The 26242-nt window shown below is 36.2% G+C and overlaps 1 protein-coding gene across 1 annotated transcript in view; it reads right to left on the reverse strand.

Moving 5' to 3' along the window:
- Nucleotides 1–21591, reverse strand: part of LOC145686325 (protein phosphatase inhibitor 2-like) — a 143585-nt gene extending 121994 nt beyond the window's left edge. The window contains exon 1 of the mRNA XM_081759535.1: nucleotides 21404–21591. Within this exon, the coding sequence (XP_081615661.1) occupies nucleotides 21404–21486 (83 nt within the window). The 5' untranslated portion in view covers nucleotides 21487–21591. The remainder of the gene's footprint in view (nucleotides 1–21403) is intronic.
- Between the last annotated feature and the right edge of the window lie 4651 nt (nucleotides 21592–26242).

Consider the following 26242-nt stretch of genomic DNA (forward strand, 5'->3'; position numbering starts at 1 on the left):
TGAAAACTTCAGGTAAGATATTTCGTGAAGTGATTAGACAGCTAGAAGGAAGTGCTGAAGCTATCATAATCTGGGTTCTGACTGCGATTCCTAACTTTTACTTTCTAGATCCGCCACTGAAGACCAATATGCTCATCAATAGTATCAAGCTTTAAATTAATTGGAAATCTAGTAATAATACTATGTTTTCCTTAAAAAAATAATAATAATAATAATAATAATAATAATTACTATATTGATGGGTCAAAAATGACCCTATGACCCTTAAATTCATTTCAAACGGTAGCCACTGTTTTTACATAATAAGGTAACAAACAACACCAATTTCTAGAACACCAAGAAAACAGAAAAGTAACCTGGTGAATTATACAAAATGTTAAGGATATACAAGGAAAGTAAGGCACAAAAAATGATGAAAACAATAAAGATCAAATTGTGAGAAAAAGTTCCACTTGTTCATCACAAAAACAAAGAAGCTATACACATTTTTTCTGACTTCCACATTGTCAGTCACCTGAAAGAATGTTTTGTCAAAGAATATTTTCTTAATGCAACCACAACACTTCAACGAATGTTTAATTATGACGATGTGTATCAAGATTTATATTTCAATTTGTTTCATTGTACATCCGCATAACCTTCATTTTCAAAGATTTTGCACAGAACACAAGTATGGACTTCCAAATATTTATAGCATTTAACTGACACGCAATATGCTTGTAAGCTTGTAAGAAAATTAGAACAAATATTATGGATATGTAACATAGTAATTAAGAGCACATACACTGTTTTGAAAAAATTACAACTCTCTTTGTCTATAACATATACTCTTACACAGAAAGCAACACAGATAGATTAGCTAAAATGCTTGTTCATCGCAGAAGAACAGCTTTATGGAAGATATTTGAAAATATATCTGACCACTTTCTCTCCCTTAGGAACCTTACTTGAATAGAAAATGAAACTGTAAATTCCAAGCTGATACCAAGTGCTAACTATGTTGTAAACTTCATTTTAAACAGTTCAACGTTTCTCCGTAATATCGAGACGACAACGTTTAGTAATGTTTATATATCGAAAAACATGTTACAGTAATAGCTCTCTCCCGGTTAGAAGAGCAAGTTTCGGAAACGCTAAGCGTATCCACTTATGTTCGATAAGGACTTCATATACCAAGTTTCAACTCCGTAATATGATGGGCTCGTGAAGAACTCTACTTTTAGCATAAAAATAGAATCCTACTCCTCTCCCATTAATGAAAGTGACATGATAAAAGCCCGGTTCGAGTCAAGCACTATGTTTAGAAATTCATTTCAAACGGTAACCATTTTTTCCCGTAATAAGGTAACAAATAACACCGATTTAATTTGCATATAGATAAATAATAAACACAAAATATTACAGTATTTCGCTCAATAGAAGTCACTGTGTAAGGAAATAAGTAGAAACTACATGATCAATATTAATATAAGAAATTTTCGAGTAATCCCCAGGGTCCCCTATTAAAGAGTTCTGAGAGACAAGCAAAATGCTCAACTTGATTAATTTCGTGGCATTTTCCTCAGATTTTTTTTCTTTTTAAATTCCCAGTCGGGACGAATTTACATACTCACGCTGTATATACAACGATAATCATTAATTAGTATCGTAAGGAGGGCATAATGACAGTGATAGAATACTCCCCTCTGGTGCGAGGGGTTCTGATTCGACCTCCGACTATACAAGTATGTGCTGGGCGAATTTTCTAATTTCTATTTTCTAGTATTTTCTTCATATTTTTTCTCTCTTTAGGTATTACTTTAACATGACATTATTTGCTTGATGTTAATAGTTGACAATATCTCGCATTCGTATGAAGTTGGCAACTGTTCTCCAACATTGTTTCTATCGAATGGCAAAACCAAACGTTATATATATATATATTAGGGTGGTCCAGCATAGAATGGTAAAGAAAAAAAGATCTCTGATCTAAACGTATAGTTGCCAATTTTGATCCATGTGGTCTAAATATACTGAATGAAAACTTTCATCGCAGTAAAAAAATATTTAGACGTCGCTCAAAGCCTTCAATTATGCTCCATACGTTATTTGAAATATTGAACGTATTCACATTTAAGCGGTGATGGATCTTTTCGTTGTTTTGTGCAATGCTTGTGAATTTCATCCAAAAAGATGATTTAAAGTGGCCAGAATTTCGTAATAGTGGGAGAAGGGGTCCGTGACATGAAATAACCCCGTTACAACAATATCCATTTTCAGCTTACACCCCCCGTTTCTGGACACATACCCATACCCCCCCCCCTGTCTACGTGCCTGAAACGGCGTTTCTAGTGTAGGCATAAATATAAGACATATAAGTCCACGACTGGAAGAGAAACGGAGTTATATTTATGATTGGTATCGTCTAAAATACTGATAAATTTCACCTAATTAATTATGCACCTTCCACAATTTTGGAGAACATACTAGAGGTCCAAATATTCCACTGTTTCAACGCTTCCAAGAGTTTTGGCCAAACCTTAAGCATTATAATTTTAAGGAGCTGGAAGCCGAACGCCTTTCCATGCTATATGTACGAACACTGAAAAATGAAGTTATGTTTCTACAAAATTGTCTTGTACAGGAAGATAATAACTATGTTCCTCGTGATGACTATAAAGAAATGATAGAGTTTTGTCTGTTGATACTTAGTGAATTTGCAAAGGAGTACCGCTTCAAGTCACCAGGTGCTTACAATATGGCTCGTTGGATGGGAAAGGTAATATGCTGCTTCAAGATATAACTTTTCCGTGAAATGTTTAAGCTTACAGTCAAACAGGAAAAACATCTACGGGAAGTGTGTTTATTTTCAAGTCTCATATACGTGAAAGCATGGATTTCGTGTCCCAAGTCATGTGATGCCCCCGTCAAAGACTTACTTCTGCTCAAGCAGATCAGACAATACGCCATAGTGAATAAATCTGTGTCTGAATCTGCAATGAACAAGTTTCAAACTCACTTGTGGTATCTTGAAGCAGAGTTTGTTCCACTCTCACTGTTCTCTGAGAAGTTATCTTTCGAGGACAAGCGGAATATTATAAATAGTCTTAAGTCTTGTAAAGAAAACTGGAGTTCAAGAGGCTTAAAACTCACAGACTGCTACGGCTTAGAAACAAAGAATCTTCAACATTTGATTAATTCAGCCTCTCTTTGCGCCTTACGTTCTCTTCGAGTTGACATCGATTTCATGTTTCAATGTGATTCCGAGCACTGGAGTAAGTCCTGACAAATTCCAAAACGACAAACGAATCGTCGAGTCACTTAAGCTTGTCAACGATGCTGCTGAACGTTCAGTGGCTCTTATGTCCAATTTCAATGAGTCAATCACAAAGAAAGTGAAATGCAGAGCCTAATTCAGGTTGTTGAGGATCACAGAAAGCGTGTTTCAGACGCTCGAAAGAGCACATTGAAAAATTACCAACTTCTTTAATAACCCTATTTTTTCTGTTTAAAATGAACAGCTACTGCATATTTAGAGGTATCTCACTTATTTTGAAATCAATAAATGGTAATTTTGGCAATAGCTATATGCAAGTTTAGTAATAATAATAAATAATTCATTTTGTACGGCAAAAAGTACAACTTACTTTATAAGGATTGAATTTTTAAACCTCCAATATGTCTCGTATACGATATAATTATATGCATCCTATGGCACAACTTCGTGTCGCTTGAGCGACCCCTAAATATTATCCAATTGAGTTGATTTTTTGCAGTGAAATATACTTGTAGGAAAGGAAAGGAACAATATTAGCAACTATGCGCAATTAAATTCACAAAAAAAAAAAAAAAAAAAAAAATGGACTACCCTAATATACAGACTGTCCCATAATTCGTGTGTAAACTTTAATTTCATAGTACTCAGAACTGGTAAAAGCTAGAACTGTGAAATTTGCAGGCAATTTAGAGGAAGGTCAGAAGATTTGTCTGATAGCAAAACGAGATCGCGGGTGTTATTGTTTGCGGAGTTACAGGGTCAAAGGTCAAAGGTCAAAATGCTATTTTTTTCCTTATGGGATTTCAATGTTAAATATCCATCTCCGGTAGCAAAAATTAGTATATCGACATAAATTCTGATCCGAAACAATGTGATAACGAGAAATGTGGGCAATCGTAACCCGGTGACCTCAAACAGGTCATCTGTGACCTTTGAGGAAAAAGCTCACTTTTCAACAGCTTATTGTACACAACTAATTCAGTTGAAGATAATGTTAAAAAAAAAAAAAAAAGAAAAAAAAAACATATGCACAAAGGATCTACCGAACATCCTTTTTAGCAAAACGAAGAGGTCAACAATATCATCAGAGGTCAAACGTCACGTAGTTAAAATGTCATATTTGATTTGTTAACAAATAAGAAACTGTAACATTGGAAATAATGCATTGAAGTGTATAGAACACATGCATAAAGATCCTTCCAACGAGTGTGTATGGAAATAGGGAAAAAGGTCATCATACGAGGTCAAAGATCACGCAGTGAAAATTTCATGTTTGATGTGTTAGCAACTATGAAACTGTGACGTTTGAAAAATTATTTGAGCTACCATGGAACGCATGCTTAAAGGTGCTTCGAATTGGTGTGTATGGGCATAGCAAAAAGGTCAACAATGTCATAAAAAGTCAAAGGTCACGCACTTAAAATGTCATGTTTGAAGTGTTAACAAGTATGAAACTGTGACGTTAGAAAGAATGATTTGAGTTGCCACAGGACACAGGTCCTTCCAATTGGTGTGTATGGAGATAGGAAAAAGGTCAACAATGTCATAAAACTTCTAAGGTCACGTAGTTAAAATTTCACGTTTGATGTGTTAGAAAATATGGAACGGCGACGTTTGAAAAATGATTTGACGTGCCATAGAATACATACAGAAATGTCCTTCCGACGGATGTGTATGGGCATAGCAAAAAGGTCAACAATCTCATAAAAGGTCAAAGGTCATGGAGTTAAAATATCATGTTTGATGTGTTAACAAGTATGAAACTGTGACGTTAGAAAGAATAATTGGAGCTCGCATAGAATACATGCAGAAAGGTGCTTCCAAGGGGAGTGTATGGGCATAGAAAAAGGTCAACAATATCATAAAAGGTCAAAGGTCACGCAGTTAAAACATCATAGTTTATGTGTTAGCAAATATGAAAGTGTGACATTTGAAAAGTGATTTGACCTGCTATAGAATACTTGCAAAATGGTGGCCATGGAATACATGCATAATTAATGGTCAACAATGTCATAAAAGAAGTTTATGACACGAAATAAGAAGTTTATAGTTCGTATGTTGGCAAGTATGAGACGGCAATGTTTGAGAACTAATTTAATTGGTATGGTATATAAAATTAAGAATGTTTATTTGGGCTCTCGGAAATCTTTTCTTTTCAATAACAAGAATACTTAATTTTAGGAAGTCATTATAGAATGCGCACTATTGTGTGCAGGACATTCTAGGACATAGTGGGTGCACGATTTTCTTTCGTCTAATAGATTCTAAAAACACATTATTTGGGTAGCATTTTCCAATGAAAATATCCCATGTAAATGCAAATCACTCAGTTCTCAAAAAAGAAAAAAAAAATCCTGAGAACAGACTGTACTACAGATTGTTCGTATTTCCTTGTATCCATATCAAATAGGATTATGTATTGAAAATAAACTGTTTCGAAGCAATGCATTGTGTTGTGAAGTTTGAGAAGAGAACAAAGACGTCCCGTATTCTCATGAAAAATAAATATGGCAGCCTTAGTATTGCCTCGATGCTTACCTAGGAAATTGAGAAGAAAATAAAAATAATTTCACTGGCAATAAATTGCTTCCCCATATGTAGGAAGAGACGCACTTTTATCGTTTATTTATACCCTTTCGTGATTGAAGCATGAACACGATCTGTTTATGTTTTGGACTCACATCAAATAATCAGTCTGTTTTGTTCACAAGGGTGGTTTGGTGTTATTCGAATGATAATCTGCAGTGACGGATCCAGGATATGATCAAGGGAGGGGCTAAACCATAAGTTGTCGTTTTATCCAGTGTAAAGCAGAATTGAAGCCCATTTTATCCAGTGTAAACCTGAGCGTCAAGGGGGGACTATGGCCCCTTAGCCCCCCTCCTCGGATCCGCCCTTGATAATCTGATTGGACAGAGACAGTGAGGCAGTGGAGTGTGGAGTTGAGCTTAAAATTAAATGAGTTTGTGAATCTTGTGTGTCTTGTGAGTGTGTAAGAAAATAAAAACTGTTGTATTTCTTATTTTCCCTATACTCATAGGCCTACGTGTTTGGAAGTGTGTGTGTGTATGTGTAATTGTGTAAGTCACAACCGATACTCTAACAAAGAAAAAAGGTGCCGATTTGCCTGCAGTTCTTAGTAGGAAGTAGGTTACAAAAACGCAGAGAAAGGTGTTTGCACGGTGGGCAATAAATAAGCAATACCCAAATTCTTCATCTTTACAAACAGTTTCGGAGTAACTGTTTTAGCAAGGAACATCTTTCTCAGCTACAACGAAAGGCAGGACCACTTGTAAGGATCTCTACCGAGGATACTAAACGCAATGTGGTTCGTTCTGTGCTTAGTTCACAAAAAAAAAAAAAAATCAATCCGTCGCCGGAGTGTTGCACCCAACGTTAAAAGAAGTTCGCTGAGTAAGATGTTGCGTGTGCTTGAGGTTAAGGCATACAGTATGAAGATTGTGCATAAATTACATGGTGATTTCGGTGCCAGAATTTTATTTTGTAACTGGTTCATAGACAAATTAAATGAAAATCCCATGTTTTTATTTCAACTTATGTCAGATGAAGCTGTTGTTTTTTAATGGAACGGTGTCTTCGTCACGTAAACGGTTCTTGGAAACCAGTCCACCGGCGGCAAGAATTGAACGCTGTGCAAATCATGGTGTAATAGGGCCGTTTTTCTTCGAAGGAAATGTTAATCAACTTACATACCAAAATATGTTGCGAGAATTTCTTTTCCCTGAAGTTGATCGCTTAAATCTTGATCCACACAATGATACGTGGTTTGAACAGGATGGTGCTCCAGCACATCGTACTAGGGCAACAGTACAAATTTTAAGAGGAAGGTTTGGAAACCGTTTAATAAGTATAGTTTCTGAGGTTGAGTGGTCAACTAGAAGTCCTGATCTAACCCCATGCGACTTCTTTCTATGAGGCTTTCTTAAGCAACAAGTTTATAAAACTCATTCAATAACATTTGAAGAACTTTGACGACCGATACAGCGTGCCGTTGAACAGATAACTCCAGACACTCTTGAAAAAATTTTCACAAAGACTCTTATACACAGAGTGAACTTAAGGTTAGCACATCAAGGAGATCACGTGGAATAAATTGCAAAGTACTAAAAAGATTTACAGTCTACAAGGGCGTTAGTGTTTCTTGTACAGGTAAGACAATATTTCAAATATTTCTGTGCAGTAAATACCTGTTAATATGTTTCGATAAAAAAAAAAAAAAAAAAAAATTTGAATGCAGTTTTGCAAAGCTAAATAATTAACAAAAGGTGGGACTCATACTATGTTCAATTCGTTGTTTTAAACATCACAGAAACATACCTACCATTGCCTGCAAGATCTGAATTACAAAATTAGGTTTCATCACCTTATGGCAATATTAACCTTTTCATTACGGTCATGTGCACCCTTAGAAGGACCTTTCTGCATGTGTTCTATGGAAGCTCAAATCCGTATTTAAAACATCACAGTTTTATGCTTGCTAACACAACAAACATGACATTTTACCCGCGTAACCTTTGACCTTTCACGATATTGTTGACATCACACACACACCAATTGGAAGATCTTTTCTGCATGTTTCCAGTGGCAGCTCAAATTATTATTTCCAACATCGCAGTTTCATACTGTTAACACTTCAAGCATAACATTTGAACTGCGTGACCTTTGACCTTTTTGGTATGCCCATACACACCAATTCGAAGCACCTTTAAGCCTGTGTTCCATGGTAGCTCAAATAATTTTTCAAACGTCACAGTTTCATAGTTGCTAACACATCAAACATGAAATTTTCACTGCGTGACCTTTGACCTCGTATGATGACCTTTTTCCCTATGCCCATACCCACTCGTTGGAAGGATCTTTATGCATGTGTTCTATACACTTCAATGCATTATTTCCAATGTTACAGTTTCTTATTTGTTAACAAATCAAATATGACATTTTAACTACGTGACCTTTGACTTCTGATGATATTGCTGACCTCTTCGTTTTGCTAAAAAGGATGTTCGGTAGATCCTTTGTGCATATGTTTTTTTTTTTTTTTTTTTTTTTAACATTATCTTCAACTGAATTAGTTGTGTACAATAAGCTGTTGAAAAGTGAGCTTTTTCCTCAAAGGTCACAGATGACCTGTTTGAGGACACCGGGTTACGATTGCCCACATTTCTCGTTATCCCATTGTTTCGGATCAGAATTTATGTCGATATACCAATTTTTGCTACCGGAGATGGATATTCAAAAAAAATGACATGTGAGACTACTATTTAACATTGAAATCCCATAAGGAAAAAATCGCATTTTGACCTTTGACAATGTAACTCCGCAAACAATAACACCCGCGATCTCGTTTTGCTATCAGACAAATCTTCTGACCTTCCTCTAAATTGCCTGCAAATTTCATAGTTCTAGATTTTACCAGTTCTGAGTACTATGAAATTAAAGTTTACACAGGAATTATAGGACAGTCTGTATATATCAGAGTGGTCCTTAAATATCAATTTTCAGATCGAGCTTGTCTCACCCCCTAAAATGGTTCCATATGGGACTAAATTAAGCCAGGAGAAAAATTAGCTTCATTGAATAATATTAAATGGTGCCCCAAGCGACCTAAAATTTTGAATCCGATTACAGTACATAGTATATGGGAAAAATCTAGAATAAACTCATGTAATTTAGAAATGGCTGAAGGTAATGCAAAGATAACCTGGATAATAGAAATAGAGGAAAAAACATATCTAATTTTGTATAGTACTGCCATTGCGGCCATCTTGAAATCCGCCATCTTGGATTCAGGTCAAAATTTTTAAATTGAAAGAGGGTCATTTTGACCTTAATTCAAGACGGCCGCCATGATAATGTATACAAGATTAGGTTTGTCTCTTTCTTCCTCTAGTTCCATTATCCAAGATATCTTTTCATTCCCTTGAGCCGTTTCTAAATTACGAGAGTTTATTCCAGCTTTTCCCCATACACTAAGTATTGTAAACGCATTCAAAATTTTTGGTCGTTTGGGGCACCATTTAAAATTATTCAATGGATCTAATTTTTCTCCTGGCTTAATTTGGTTCCATATGGAACCATGTTAGGGGAGTGAGTCGAAAGAAATTCCTAAATTTATCTTTCCCAGTATAAATTTGGACCACCCTAATATACATATATATAAAGCGTGTTGCAAAATAAGTGTTACAACTTTTGGGAGATGACCCCCGCCACTGAAACAAGAAGGAAAGTTCTCTTGAACTTTTGGCTATCGGACATAGTTTCGAATCTACAAGGTGCCGAAAGCGTGGGAAAATGATTTTTGGACGCCAATAGTTCGGAAAATATTCAACGTAAAGAGGGCGGGTAAAAAATTCACTGAAGAAGTCATACCTGCTGTATTGAATTTTGCATGTTTCACAATTCTACCATGCACGCGCAATGGATTCCCCAAAGGAACGTAGGGAGTCCCGGATAATCTGCCAAATGAAAATTGGTCAATGGATATGAATTGATAATGTTTCTACCAGGTAACAATAATTCGTTTGTATTAAGTCGATATCTGGAACAAATACAAAATGGCGGACACCTTCATACTCGTTGTGTGTGGTTCTATTATCGCCAGGTACGGATGCTGCCCAACAGTGACGTTCTGAATATTAAAAGTAGCGAATTTGTACTCAAACGCTCTAGAAATACATCTGGAGTGTTAGTAGACACAACAGATGAAGCAGCGTGATTCACATGTGTGGAAACACTTAACGAAAAATGTCCAGAAATACACTCATGTTCAGTAAACGTGAGTTCAAAGCGTCGGATATGTAAGGAATAGCATCAAGAACATGAAAACTATTGCCAATTCACCAATAATATTCCCTAAATCCGATGCAATATGATGTGTACGGTTGCATGCCAATAAGGATGCAACAACTGAGGTCAAGTTGAAATTCTGCAATGGGACTCACAAAGAAACTGAGTAAACTAAATGAATGTCACTAGTGGGATCTCATGATCGATATTGAAATGTGGCCAATGTGTGTGTTGATATCAGCATGTAGCTAATGGACAAATGTCAGCATGTCCCACTACTGCTGGGACACCGTACCACGTGCGAAAAATATGAAAATAAGTACTCGGGTTTTGAATCTGAGGCCGTGGGCTCCCAGTAGGATTGGAAACTGCGACCACGCGAGCACTCTGGCCCTGATGCTTCGAGGGTGCCTCACTTTCTCTGTATTCTTTTCTTTGAGGAGTACACACTTTGTTTGGCAAGCGCTCTTGTACAGCCTCCCGACATGCTTGTGTGTTTCATTTTGTTACTTCTACTGCACAGTTGTAAATAATCAGAGCTCTAAGACGTTTCTTCCTATTTCTCATGTTTTATTTTATATATGTATGGTGTTCCAGCAGTGGTGTTACATGTGCCAAATTGGTTCATTTTCGTCTTTGTTTTGGCATGTGCACTGTGTGTAAGATACGAAGTTCTGGAGGTATTTTCCTATATTTCGAGTACGTCATATGTCCCAGAAGACGTGGGACATGATACAAGTTTGTTAATTTCACGCTCTATCAGAATTTGAACCATGGATTAAGAGATTTCTTTTCATATGTGTCGACTGTGGGACAATGTCCCAAACAAAGAGGGACATTGATACAATCGTGTTCTAGTTACGTTCTACAAAAAAATGCACCAGATGTAATACCAGAATATACAACGTTATTTTGCTAGTTTTCGCACTTGGGACGGTGTCCCAGCCCAGTAGTGGGACATGTTGACATTTGTCCATTAGCTACATGTTGATCAGGATTGACTGGTTTAAACCAATGTGGTTTAAACCAGCAGTTTTTTTTTTCAAAAAAACCAACTGATTTAAACCAAAAAACGAAAAATGTTCGTAAAAGTGTAACTATTCGTAAAATCTTGATGAACACACATTTGTGGGTTATCACGTTTCACTCCCATGTATTACTCGTACTATATTCAGACCTAAATTCCACATTCATCACTCAAAGAGATTATATTACAAAAGCAACCTCTTTTTTATGTAACTTTATAGATGTCTCTTTTGTGATTTTTTTATAGTTTGTTATTATTGTTATGCAACCAAAGGAAAATTCTAAACATTGTTTCGTTTTAATACTTTACTATTGATAAAATACATCGAAATGCCGTACTTTTCTGGGAGGAGGGTCATACAAACCCCACGAGATGCAATTATTGAAATCATAAGAATCTTTGGTAACGATTTACGTATAAATGGGTCAGAGCCAAAGTAGACTCAAATAATTCGTATCTTTATTCATTCTTTTTTACTGATATGCAAAGTAAGTCGTTATATTTCTTTAACTTGGACTAATAAAAGTCGTAGTGAACTGACTTGGACTAAATTAGTTCTTCTGTACTCTGTAGTACTTTGAAATTGTCCATATGTAATTCTGTATAATGGTTCCACTTGTGCAATTGTTTATCTTTTTGTCCTTCTGGAATGACTGTTGAGGATTATATTAACAAATATGTAAAGATTAGTCCAACGTATTTTTATCAGGAATCCTTCGTGAGTGAGTCGGCAAACGTATCGCATTTGTGGACAATTAGTCCCAGTTTCGAGTTCAAATGGAGGACAATTTCTCTTGGATGTAAGCCGAGAAGCGGTTTGGATTCTGTTTTAAGCTTATGTGACCCCTTCCAGTATAACCCGGTTGTTGCATACTAACACCAAGGCGAAATAAGCTTATCTCTGTCCATATGTGATATAAATGCATAGAGCAAATTATTTAAATCAAAAAACCTGGTTTAAACAAAAAAAAAAAAAAGGGTTGAAACCAAAAAAACATGGCTTTGTTTTTTTCAATAAAAACCATGGTATTTGCCAACCTTGATGTTGATATCAACACACACATTGGCCACATTTCAATATCGATCATGCGATCCCACTAGTGACATTCACTTAGTTTACTGTTTCTTTGTGAGTCCCCTTGCACAATTTCAACTTGGCCTCAGTTGTTGCATCCTCATTGGTATGCAACCATGCGCATCATGTTGCATCGGATTTAGGGAATATTATTGGTGAATTGGCAATGGCTTTCATGTTCCTGATGTTATTCCTTACATTTCTGATGCTTTGAACTCACGTTTACTGAGTATGAGTGCATTTCTGGACATTTTTCGTTAAGTGTTTCCACACATGTGAATCACGCTGCTTCATCTGTTGTGTCTACCAACACTCCAGATGTCTTTCTAGAGCATTTGAGTACAAATTCTCTACACTTAATACTCAGAACGTCACTGTTGGGCAACATCCGTACCTGGCAATTATGCAACCACACACAACGGACATTAAGGTGTCTGCCATTTTGTATTTATTCCAGATATCGACTTAATACAAACGAATTATTGTTACCTGGTAGAAACATTATCAATTCATATCCATTTAGACCAATTTTCATTTGGCAGATTATCCGGGATTCCCTACCTTCCTTTGGGGAATCCATTGCGCGTGCATGGTAGGATTGTGAAACATGCAAAATTCAATACAGCAGGTATGACTTCTTCAGTGAATTTTTTACCCGCCCTCTTTACGTTGGATAGTTTCCAAACTATTGGCGTCCAAAAATCATTTTCCCACGCTTTCGGCACCTTGTAGATCCGACACTATGTCCGATAGCCGAAAGTTCAAGAGAACTTTTCTTTTTGTTTCAGTGGCGGGAGTCATCTCCTAAGAGTTGTAACACTTATTTTGCAACACCAGCGGGATATATATATATATTAGAGGGCATAAGATTCTAATCCTCATTTGCTGTGTGGCGCTCCGTACGCTAACCATTTCACTATGCCGCAAAGTAGTAACATATTTCATATTAGTGGTTTTCCCGTTACTTTCTCTCCCTGCCTGATTCTTTCATTATTTTCTTTAATTCACAATGATATTCTTTGGTGACTGTAATTCGATTATTTCGATACGATAAATCTGTTATATTACTTTAGAAACTATTCCATTTGGAATATTCTTTACAAAATAAATTTGTCCTCGCATTTGAATCAAAGTATATATTTTCTACAGGCCAACCAGATTATTCCCATTGGTTGCTGTTGAAACTATAGATATAATTTAGTGAGTCTATTTTCTTACATTATGATTTCCTTTGCGCGAAATAGTGAAGAACTACAGGGTGTCCGAGAAGTCCTTCCCTGATTACAGAAATTGATAACTCAGGCTAGAAATAAGATAGAAATATGACACTGGTGTTGAATTGTTTACAAACTATAAAAGTTTTGGTCACATCAGTACACTTCCACATGAGCACCCTTGGTAGCACGTAGCACATCTAGGCGATATTCAATTTCCATCCACACATTAGCCAACATCACTGGAGGGATCGATGCAACGACTGTGGTTATTCGTTGCTGCAGGGTTTCAAGATCTGGTACACGTGTTCGGTAGGAGGAGTCCTCCCAAATGTTGTCTGGAACTGTCTCTGCACCGTGGTTGGTGATCGTGTCTCATGGTACCACAGGACACACTGTGGCTTCTCCTGGTTGGTTGGCATGGCTTCTTGGGCTTCTTACTTACGTACTACAAACCTAAAACAAAAAAAATTGAGACTTGGTAAAACAGAACAAACCTAACACAGACAAAAACTTTTATAGTTTGTAAACAATTCAACACCAGTTTCATATTTCTATCTTATTTCTAGCCTGAGTTATCAATTTCTGTAATCAGGGAAGGACTTCTCGGACACCCTGTAGATGAGCACTTTCTATGCTACTTTCGGCTCAAAAATATACATTAGAGACAAAAGGAGAATAATTTATTATTTGGTTTAAATTACATAATGTAATGTATTATATTACATAGCTGTGAAATGAATGCATACTTTCTGCAATAGAATGCAGATTCTTTGTTTAAAAAAAGAATCGTAAACAGGATTTGACTTTATATTAAAGTGAAGTTCTGCATGCAACTCTGTTATGCTAACCACTACACGAAGATGACTTCACTATAGAAATTGTCCGTCTGTGTACATTATTACCTTAGTGACCTGCACCCCGTAGAAGCATGAATTCTCTATCACAAAGTAAGCTAGATCTTGATTTCATTTCTCCTTCTCTGTTATATTTTATGACCTTTCGTCAGGATTGGCTGGTTTAAACCAGCTGGTTTTTTTTTTTCAAAAAAAAAAAAAAAAAATAGTTTCAAACGAAAAATGTTAGTAAAAGTGTACGTGCTCGTTAAATCTTACTGAACACACATTTCCGAGTTATCGCGTGTCACTCCCGCATATTATTCATATTATTCAGACCTAAATTCCCCATTCATTACTCAAAGAGATTATACTACAAAAGCACCTTTTTATAAGTTTATGAATGTTTATTTTGTGATTTTTTTTTATAGTTTGTTATTATTGTTATGCAATTGCAATCAAAGAAAAATGTTAAATATTGTTTCGTTTCGTTTACTATTGATAAAACACATTGAAATACCGTACTTGGGGGAGGGGGTCATACAAACCCCACGAGAGGCATTTACTGAAATCGGAAGTATCTTTGGTATCTATTTATCTATAAATGGGTCAGAGCCAAAGTGGGCTCAAATAATTCGTATCTTTATTCCCCTTTGTTACTGGCATGCAAATTAAGTCATTGTATTTCTTTAACTTGGAGTAATAAAAGTCGTAGTTAACTAACTTGGACTAAATTAGTTCTTCTGTACTTTGCAGTATTTTGAAATTGTCTATATGCAATTCTGTATAATGGCTTCACTTGTGCAACTGTTTATCCTTTTGTCCTTCTCAAATGACTTGACAATTAGACAATTATACTAAAAGTATGTAAAGATCAGTACAACGTATCAGGAGTCCGTCGTGAGTGAGTCGGCAGACGTATCGCATTTGTGGTCAATTAGTCCCGGTTTCGAGTTCAAATGGAGGACAATTTGTTTCGGATGTAAGTCAAGAAACGGTTTAGACTCCGCTTTAAGCTTATATGACCCCTTCCAGCATAACCCGGTTCTTGCATAATAACACACGGTGAAACAAACTTATTTCTGTCTATATTTGATATAAATATATAGAACAAATTATTTAAACCAAAATAATCTGGTTTAAAAAAAAACGCGTTTAAACCAAATAAAACTGGGTCTTTTGTTTTTTTTAAATAAAAACCATAGTTTTTGCCAACCCTGTCTTTCGTATACGACAATTATATATTAGTTGACGGCAACGTCCAGATAGTCAATATTTGTGCCCCAAATGGTCATGTTCCTCTGTAGCAGAATGGAGGAAAAATCGATTTCCCTGAAAGAACAGATCTGAAGGACGTAAGATCTATGGTACCTCTTTTTTTCCGATCTAGTTGCTTTTGTCGTCTAGATTTCTATGATCAGAAGTGCATGCATATTGCCTGGTACGTCCTGACCATACGTTATGAAGCATGATTAATGCATTATACATGTTCTCTTTCGTCGAGCAACAATTGTATATATCCTAGTATACCTCCCGAAACAGAGACATGCGAGATTGAACCCAGTACTGTCATGGAAAAGATTTGTTTCCGATCACAGACAGATAGGGATTAAACCCAGCAGCAGTAAAAAATGACAGATCGAACCCTCATACGATTATATATGACATGCGCCCTCTCAGGGACTTCGATTACCACTATATATGGGTAATTCCCAAACAAGAACAGACTGACTCTGAACCCTTACCATAATAAGCTCCTGTAGCGAAATCTTAATTGATAACTAGTGTTAATCAGAAGTATATCTACCTACATATATATACAGGGTGTTTCGAAACAACACCAACAACGTTGGGGAAGTGATTCCTAACACCAAGATAAGACGAAAAGGATAGAGCAACTTCGGTGCACAAATGCTTCCTTTCGGAGTCATAGGCTGCCGGAAACATTGAAAAATCAACTTTAAAGGTCCATACTCCAAAATTATGGGACCTACCGTAGTCGGTTCAAGACTTCACTTAGGAAATAATATGTGTGCTATCCAAATATACATGTATAAGAATCCTAAGGTAACTCACACAACAATTTTTATAGTGGCAGTTTGACTACGGGCATACCGCAGGACTCTGAAACATGGATAATTGGATAGGGAACATCCTAATTCCTAAACAAAGTCCTGACCCGACTTCGGTGTTCCATAGTGTTGGGCCTATGGACCCTTAAAGCTATTTTTTTTTTTTTTTTTTTTTTTTTAACGTTTTCGGCAGCCTATAACTCCGAAAGGAAGCATTTGTGCACCCAGATTGGTCTATATTTTTCGTTTTATCTTGGTGTTAGGAATCACCTCCCAAACGTTGTTGGTGCTGTTTTGAAACATCCTGTATACAGAAAGATATTATCATGGAGAAATCTACAGTCTTGATTGGTGACGTCTTAGCAGATCAGCTTCCAAATGTTTCAGCAATAATCAACATTTAGAAAAAACATTTCAATTTCGTTCACTGTAGTTGCTGTAATTTCTTAATCGTTATGCTTTAAATGCTGCGATCATTCATTTTCCCGGCATCTGGGAAATTGTCCTAACAAGTGATCCATTAGTGACTTCTAAAGACACAAAGAAGAAAATGAATCAGAAAATCAAAAACTCCAAGTCAAAGATAACGAAAAGGTTTTAAAAAAAAATCTAGTGGGAATCGAAAAAACTGAATCCCAATACAGAGAACAGCCCAATACGCACGGCTATCGAAACTTCTGTACAGGATGGCTCTGGATATGACACACATGAACCTATTTTTATAATTGTATTACTATTTATCTGTTGTTACTTTGGTATATTTTATCCAGAATTACTTCTGCTTCATTTTCGACATTCACTTATCACTATTAATTACAAATATTTCTCATTTTCATGCTTCTTTTGCCCTTTTCCTACACATCCATTTGAACTTATGTAGTGTTACAGCGCAAAATTAGTTCCCTCCAACTGTTAAGTGTTGCAAACTACACACTATTCAGAAATTATTGAAACAATGAATCCTTACAGTATTACGTAAACAAACTTTGGTGGGGTTTCGGAGATATTAAAAACCTATCAAACACATATCCCTGCGATATTAAAAATTATAAAACTCACACAAAAATACTTCTTTCCTGTGTGCTATCCCTACTTATATTCATGAAAAATGACTTTCTTTTAGCGTCACACGCACTAAATAAGGAGCTCCATTACTACTTGCAGATTGACTTCAGGGGCCTGAGTATAAATACAGTGTGGACATATGGCATAAAAACTACACTACATAAAACACGAACCAGCTCTAGCTAGGTGGGCACTAAAAACCACGATTGGCACCCAACCAAGTCAGGAAGGAGCACACCAGGGAGGCCCGTGCAGTAACGAGGCGCGTCAGCGACGGTGGGTATACGCATAAACTACGATACTGGAAAAACACATATCATAAAATACATAGCTTTACGACACTTGTACGGTCACTTTGTACACTGCCTTAACATAGTACTTCATCTCAAAATTATGTCTTTCTTACGGAGTACTATGTGGTAAAAAGCACATTTTCCATTTACTGTTTCTACCTTTGTATCCATGTAGATGTAAGATCCTGCGGTAATTTCATTACTTGTGCAATCCTATCGTAAAATCAAGTAACATATTTCTTCCGTGGATTTTTACAAGATTTACGCTTCCCCCCACACACATAAAATAGGATACGTAGCATTCAAAATTTTACACCATTTCAGTACATTCAGTTCAAATGCAACTCCTTTCTTATTAGTTTCCGCCCTACATTTCTGTATTCCTCTCCATTACACCAGCATATACATCCTAGGTTAGTGTTAATAAGGCAGTGGTTTTGTAACACTATCATATTATGCCCTCTAATATCGCCATCAATCTGTGAACTTACATAGTCCAGAATTTAACTAGTCTTCCGTAGACACACATGAACCGGTTTTCATAGTTGGATTACTACTTAGCTGTAGTTATTTTCGTATACCTTACCTTCAATTACTCCTGTTTCACTTCCGTCGTTCACTTTTCATTGGTAACTACAAATATTTCTTATTTTCATGCATCCTTTGCTCTTTCTTAATCCAAACGCATTTATATATAACAGCGCAAAATTAGTACCCTCTAATTCTTAAGTGTTGCAAAGTGCGCACTACTCAGAAATTACTGAAACAATGAATCATTCCAGTATGACGTACGTAAACTTTAAGAAGGGGTTTCGGACTGGTGTCCCTTATCAAACGAATGTTCCTCGGGTATCAAAAAACACAAAATTTATACACAATGCTTTTCTTCTAGCATAAAATGCATAAATGAGGAGCTCCATTACTAGTTACAGACCGACTTCAGAAGGACTAATTATAAATACAGTGTGGATGTTTATGGGCAAGGTTTCAGAACACAGATCCTCCTCCAGGTCCATTACCCAAAGGCCAAGTTAGGTGAATTACGACAAAGTAATTATTTCAAACTATTAACTAACCGAAATACCATTTGCATAAAAAGATTTCTTCCAATCTAAATTATAAAATAACAGTGTGGCGGCAGAGCTCCCACTCGCCCTAAAATTTCATTGTTTTAGAATATATGTTATTGGAAGAAGTAGAATTTTGGTTGATTAGTAATTCGAAGAATTTATATAATCGTAATTCACTCAACTTACAATAAAACACAAAAGTAACCAGGAACATGAACAACATCAGACAATGCAAAACAATATACCCATTGCGAACACACAAATTTCAGAACACCACAATGTACGCTACAAAAAACATTTTGTAAACCTATAAATTCCACAGGAACACAATAGCATCAAGAAACTGAATACTAAAAGAAAATATAAAATGTACACAGAACACACGAGATAAAGTAATTTGTCACAACATATTAAATATTTCAACAGATTCAGACAATACAATCACGTACCACGTCTACTGGCAATGAACAATTCAACATCGACTCCGAAAATGAATGGAATTTCGGATAAAATAAAAAGCAAGCTAAAATCTAATTTATACACTCAAAATCAAAGAAATAACAAACACCTTCATTTACCTAAAATTATAATTAATTAAAACATTATTATTATTACTTTATGTATAAAGTAATAGACCTACATATGGGGCGTTAAGTAAACAAAAGTGGTAGTGATCTGTTCAAAGATTGAAGTTCAGTGTTCTTAGTTTCGGTAATAAAATATTTCAATGATAAAAAGTCCAAAAACCAGAAGAAAAGAAATGAAATGACATCTTTGAGTTTTACGTCCCACGTTTATGCCGGTTAGGCTAAAGGAGACGGTGATTATGAGAAATGAGTGAAATGGTGGAATGAAGAAAGTGGGAGGAAACGGGAGAACCCCGAGAAAACCCACGCACACGGTGTTTGTCCACCACAAAGTTCACTTTGGCGAGGGCTGGGATCGAACCCGGGACCCCAAGCACCAGATGTGAACGCTCTACCACTGAGGCACCGCGGCCCCCAGAAGAAAAGAATACAGAAAACAAGGTACGTAAAATATATTTCACTGGTTTTATAAAGGGAAACCAGTGTTCTAGAACCTTCCCAGACACATGCAATAAAAACTGCAGTATACAGAACACGGATCAATTTATGCTTGGTGGCCATTTATATATATATATATATATATATATATATATATATATATATATATATATATATATATATATATATCTATCCAATTTAGTCAGGACACAAGCGCAACAGGAGGACTCTAGCACTTGCGGCCGTAGGAAACAAGCGCGTCAGCGACGGTGCGTATAAGCAGACACCACGATAGTGAAAAAACCCTTTATATGGCATAAAATACATAATCAGTATCTTGCACAGCTTTGGGACATTTGTATGTTCACTTTGTGCACTGCTTTGCTATAGCACTTCACATTTTTATTATGGAGGACTGTGTGGTAAAGAGCTCACTTTCCATTTCCAATTTCTACCTCAGTAGATATGTAGATGTAAGATCCCGATGTAATTTCCTTATTTGTGCAATCCCTTTGTAAAATCAAGTAACATATTTCTTCAGTGGATTTTACTAATTTACGCCCCCGTACCCCTCTACATACACACACACACAAGAAATGGGATAGTATCCAAAATTTTGCCCAATTTCAGTACATTCAGTTCAGATAATACAAATTTCTTATTAGTTTCCTCTGCTCATTTCTCCGCAAATTTTGAATTTCGAGGCCGCCAACTGTGACAGTTAACCCCTGTAGAGTTAGCCTTCAGTTGTAATAGGGTAGCTAACGACCTTTTCAGCAACTTTCTTGTCTCTTACTTTTTTAATTTTTGTTTGTTTGTTTATACGTCTATTTGTTTTGTTTTCGTGTGTATTTATTGGAGAGGGTATAACCGTATAAGAAACCAAAAGCACATGTGTGTTCTCCATTTGAACTGTGTTCGTAAGTTTCGTTAGCACTTATTCCATGCGTTCTTGCCAAAGTGCCTAGTTTAAGTGGCTGAGAAAATACGTGTGCAATGATGAAATGAAAATATGGAGAAGTGTATACTGACACACGAGTTCGGTATCTGAAACTGCATAAACGAATTTCGTAAATATCACTTTACCTTCATGAATTAAAAATTTTACCGGTAGATGTTCCACAGCGGCCCCATATTCCATTTTGTGGTAACTCTTTAGTTTGGGCAAGGCAGTGATATACTGCCAGTACCTATTATTACCGAGCGAGCGTGAGCGAGTGAAGGCGGTTTAGAGCCCCGCAGGGCACGTTCTTTTCTGTCATTCCTTCTTGGGAACTGTAATTATAATTACGGGAACTGGTTCAGATTCATTGCTTATTGTCACTGCCTTCCTAAATTTAAATTAAAGACTTGCCCATTTTGGTGCCGAAATTAATTCTAACCCAAGGTCCTAAGCCTTTTCTAATAGGATTTACATTTCTCTTATGCAAGTGTTTAATATTTACTAGGCACCTTTGACGCTGAAATAATGGTACACTTATATTTAATCTGAATAAAATTCCTTAAAAGTCACAGTTGTAATTACTTGCAAAAGAAAAGTGCTTGAAAATAGACTGTAGTATGCTAACTATTGCCTACTTGTATCTTTCATTCTTTAGATTTCAGTAATTACTGACAACTGCATTTTTGCTTCATTTTAAATTCAACACATCACTATACTTACGGTTTGGGTCCATCAGACTTCTCAAAACTTGACGAAGACTTTAATATTCCTTTCGCAGGTCTCTTCCGCAAATTTTCAGCCATAACTCCTTTCCACCATTAATCTCGGTCCTTAAGACTTTTCTAAATCTAAACTTACTCTGATATTCAACGTTCAGAATACCTAGGCCTACCTTAACTAACACTAATATTACTTTGCTTTAATGCAAAACGAATTGGAATGAGGGCACTGAATGTGACCCTCGTGAATTAAGTTTAGAAAATACATGAGTCTGAATTGATATTATTTGCAAAACGAAACTTATTGAATACTGTTTAAGATAATGGAGAATCAGCTAGGAAGAAGTATGAATAAAATCTAGGACTATACTCTTGAATGGTTTGCGTAAAAGGAAATTATAAGCTGCTTTCGGCGTAGATTTATGGTAGGAACCCATACATTAATTCATTGAATATTTATTTGTTTTTTATTCGATTGACTACTTTCATCTTACAATGATGTTCATTCTGTAATGCAACTTAAAATCTAAGAGCCTTATGCAGAGTCATTTTGACGTATTATTAGCGTTATACTACAGGCCTGACTAGGTCCGTATAAACAGGGAACAAGGGGCCGGGTCCCCCTAAATTTTTAGTAACCCCTTAAAATTTTCACGGAAGCCTCGCAAAAAAATCTCCTTTAATTCTCAGTCTAATACTAAGGATAAAATGCATTATAAAAGAGATTGTTCCAAGAATTTTTCCATTTTAACTATTTGACGAACACTTCTAAACATATTTTAAAGAAGTTAAAGTTTATCAGTCTTCTCGAATCTCGATATGAAATGACACAATACACGTTATTTTATATACCTTGAAACAAGTTTTCCGAAAAGAAGGAATATGTCAGAGATGGGCAGAATACAGTCCAAGAATCGATTCCACTCGATTCCTTAATGTACTCGATTTTCTGTGCTCGCTTTCTTTGGAATCGATTCTGGATTCGGTTTTATTATGAGGCGTTTACTTAATCAATTTGCGTTCGATTCAGTTGAATTGACGTCACTTTCAACTTAATCGACCGTGTAAACGGGACTTCAATTTAATCACTTCTTGATCGAAGGAGACTAATCGACTGGCAACTGAATTGAAAGACGTTTTATTTTCTGTGGTCGATTCGATCAGATTGCCTAGGAAATACGGCACAAATTGGTCATTTCCTGGTGCCCTTCTTATTTTTCCAGCACTTTTAAAAGTGAAGACAAGACAAGACAAGACTAGGAATGTAAACACGAATGCAAATGGCGGATAATAATCTAGTTTGTGTATAATAGTGAAAGTGTAGTGCGATTACAATTTGGTAAAGTGTGGTGTATAGAGTGTTATATTTACTGTCGTGTTTTTTTTCTGTGTTCTGGTTCATTATTACTGTTGTGTTTTATTGCATACATTGTGTTATTTATTCATAGTTCACATATTACTACAGCATGTAATTATGATGTGTTTTGGCCTCGTATAACTTACTTAAAAATTATAGATTTTTTGGTTTACACTTTGCTCCTTTTTCAAGATGGAGGAGGATGACAATGCTGATGCTAATAGTGCAAATGTTACTAAGTATATTGCTATGGAAATACAAGTACCTTTGGATTCACCTACTTCTACTCCTCCCAATTCTTCCTCCACTATTGCGGTTTCAACTAATATTCAATCAACTTCTACACCTTCCAATCAGAAATCTATTATTGTGCTTCCAGTCGATAATCAGAATGTGCATTTTCTCCATCCTGATAAGAATTTATACAAACCTACTCACCTTGCACCGTATGTTGTCTATGTGAAGTCTACTACAGAAGATTTAGGTAAGAAACATCCAATGTCCATCAGCCGCAAATTTTACTTGGCTGAAATACCTGGTATTCTTAATATTAATGTTATTGGTAGAAATTTAATTAAACTTACTTTTCAATCTGGTCAGGACGCCAATAATTTTTTGGGTCATGACATTCTTCAACATAACAAATGGGAAGCATATATCCCTAATCATGTTTTGTATACTACAGGTATTATCAAAGACGTTGACACGGACATCACAATAGTAGTAGTAGTCCCCCCGTTATGGCTAGCCGAGTCAGCAAAAATTTTAGTGACGTCATAGGTCAAAGGTCAATGACCTTGGCCCGGGGTCAATGACCTAGGGGTACCTAGGACCACCCCCTCTAAATTTTGGCAGGGGTACCTTGGCCCACCCCCTAAATTTTGGCAGGGGTACATAGGACCACCCCCCTTAAATTTTGGAAATTGCCAAATCTAAAAATTGGGTGTGGTAGCCTAGGACCATAGTATGTACCTCTATCAGTATTGGGTGTCTATGTCGTTCCCTTTCATGGGTAAAAAATTGCCAAAAATTCAAATTTCGGGGGTTTTTGACCTAATTTATCCCCTTTGATGAGGTATTATTACCTTATATGGTTATATGGGGCGTATACAGGGGTCCATTCCCTTTCATAACATATGGGTATATTAATGTACCCCTTGAAAAATTTGGGAGAGGTACCTTGGCCCACCCCTTAAATTTTGGAAATTGCCCAATTTCAACATTGGGTATTATAGTACAGGACCCTAATATGTATTAGGTTAAATTTGGGTGGTCCACCTCGTTTCCTTCTAGGGGTACACAATTGCCAAAATATAAACGTAAGCAATACGTTATACCACGTGTTTTGTTTCGACCTAAGTTATCCTTTTGATGAGGTGTTATTACCCTATATGGTTATATGGGCGTATACAGGGGTCCATTACCTTTCATAAGACATGGGTATATTAATGCACCCCTTGAAAAATTTGGGAGGGGTACCTTGGCCCACCCCTTCATTTTTAGAAATTGCCCAATTTAAACATTTGGTATTATAGTACTGGACGCTAATATGGATCACTATAAATTTGGGTGGTCCACCTCGTTCCCTTCTAGGGGTACAAAATTGCCAAAATATAAACGTAAGCAATACGTTATACCACGTGTTTTGTTTCGACCTAAGTTATCCTTTTGATGAGGTGTTATTACCCTATATGGTTATATGGGCGTATACAGGGGTCCATTACCTTTCATAAGACATGGGTATATTAATGCACCCCTTTAAAAATTTGGGAGGGGTACCTTGGCCCACCCCTTCATTTTTAGAAATTGCCCAATTTAAACATTTGGTATTATAGTATAGGACGCTAATATGGATCACTATAAATTTGGGTGGTCCACCTCGTTTCCTTTTAGGGGTACAAAATTGCCAAATTTTAGTACAACCACGTGTTTGGTTTTTAACCTAATTTATCTCCTTGGATGAGGTCCTATTACCTTATATGGTTATATGGTCATGTATAGGTGTTCATTCCCTATCATAAGACATAGGTACATTGGTGCATCCCTTTAAATTTTTAGGAGGGGTACCCTGGCCCACCCCCTTCAATTTCAGAAATTCTCCAATTTAAGCATTTGGTGTTATAGTACAGGACCTCATTATGTATCATGATAAATTTGGATGGTCCATCTCGTTCCCTTTCATGGGTACGAAATTGCCAAATTTTAGTACAACCACGTGTTTGTTTTTGATTTAATTTATTCCCTTGGATGAGGTCCTATTACCTTATATGGTTATATGGTCATGTATATTGGTCCATTCCCTATCATAAGACATAGGTACATTTTTGCACGCCTTTAAATTTTTGGGAGAGGTACCTTTGCCCACCCCTTTAATTTTGGAAATTGTTCAATTTAAACATTTGGTATAACAGTATAGGACCCTAATATATATTACTATAAATTTGGGTGGTCCACCTCGTTCCCTTTTTAGGGGTACAAAATTGCCAAAATATAAACGTAAGCAATACGTTGTACCACGTGTTTGGTTTTTGACCTTATTTATCTCCTTGGATGAGGTCCTATTACCTTATATGGTTATATTGTAATGTATAGGTGTTCATTTCCTATCATAAGACATAGGTACATTGGTGCATCCCTTTCAATTTTAGGAGAGGTACGTACCTTGGCCTACCCCTTAAATTTTGGAATTTTTTTGATTTAAGCATTCGGTATTATAGTACAGGACCTTAATATGTATCATGATAAATTTGGATGGTCCACATCGTCCACTTTCATGGGTACGAAATTGCCAAAATATAAACGTAAGCAATACGTTGTACCACGTGTTTGACATTTTGACCCAATTTATCTCTTGGATGAGGTCCTATTACCTTATATGTTTATATGGTTATGTATAGGGGTCTATTCCCTATCATAAGACATAGGTACATTTGTGCACCCCTTTAAAATTTGTTAGGGGTACCTTGGTCCATCCCTTAAATTTTAGAAATTGCTCATTTTATGTATTTGGTATTATAGTACTGGACCCTAACATGTATTATGATAAATTTGGGTGGTTTACCTCGTTTCTCTTTCATGGGTACATGTTATATGGGTATGTACAGAGGTTTATTACCTTTATATGTTTATGTTCCCTTTTAAATTTGGGGAATTATCAAATAACAAAATTCGGTAAACCTTTTTCTAGGACCCATTGTAGATGTTGGTGTTCCTCTTATGGCCAAATATTCAAAATTTAAAGGTTATTGACCGGCTTTATTATTGAATAAGTACAGGATTTATTACTTTTTTCATAACACACAGGTGTATTTGTGTACCAATCTTAAATTTTGAAAGGGGTACATTTCTTATTGTCATATCAATAATTGGTAATTGGATAGTATCTCATTCATTGGGTAAATCATTGTGATCACGTAATCAGTTATTGACCTATGATGGAATTAGGAGTCCAGGACATTGGAACATTGAAACTTTGTAGGATAA

Source organism: Thermobia domestica, chromosome 5 (assembly GCF_964235325.1).
Source record: "Thermobia domestica chromosome 5, izTheDome1.hap1.1, whole genome shotgun sequence".
Classification (NCBI taxonomy): Eukaryota; Metazoa; Arthropoda; class Insecta; order Zygentoma; family Lepismatidae; genus Thermobia; species Thermobia domestica.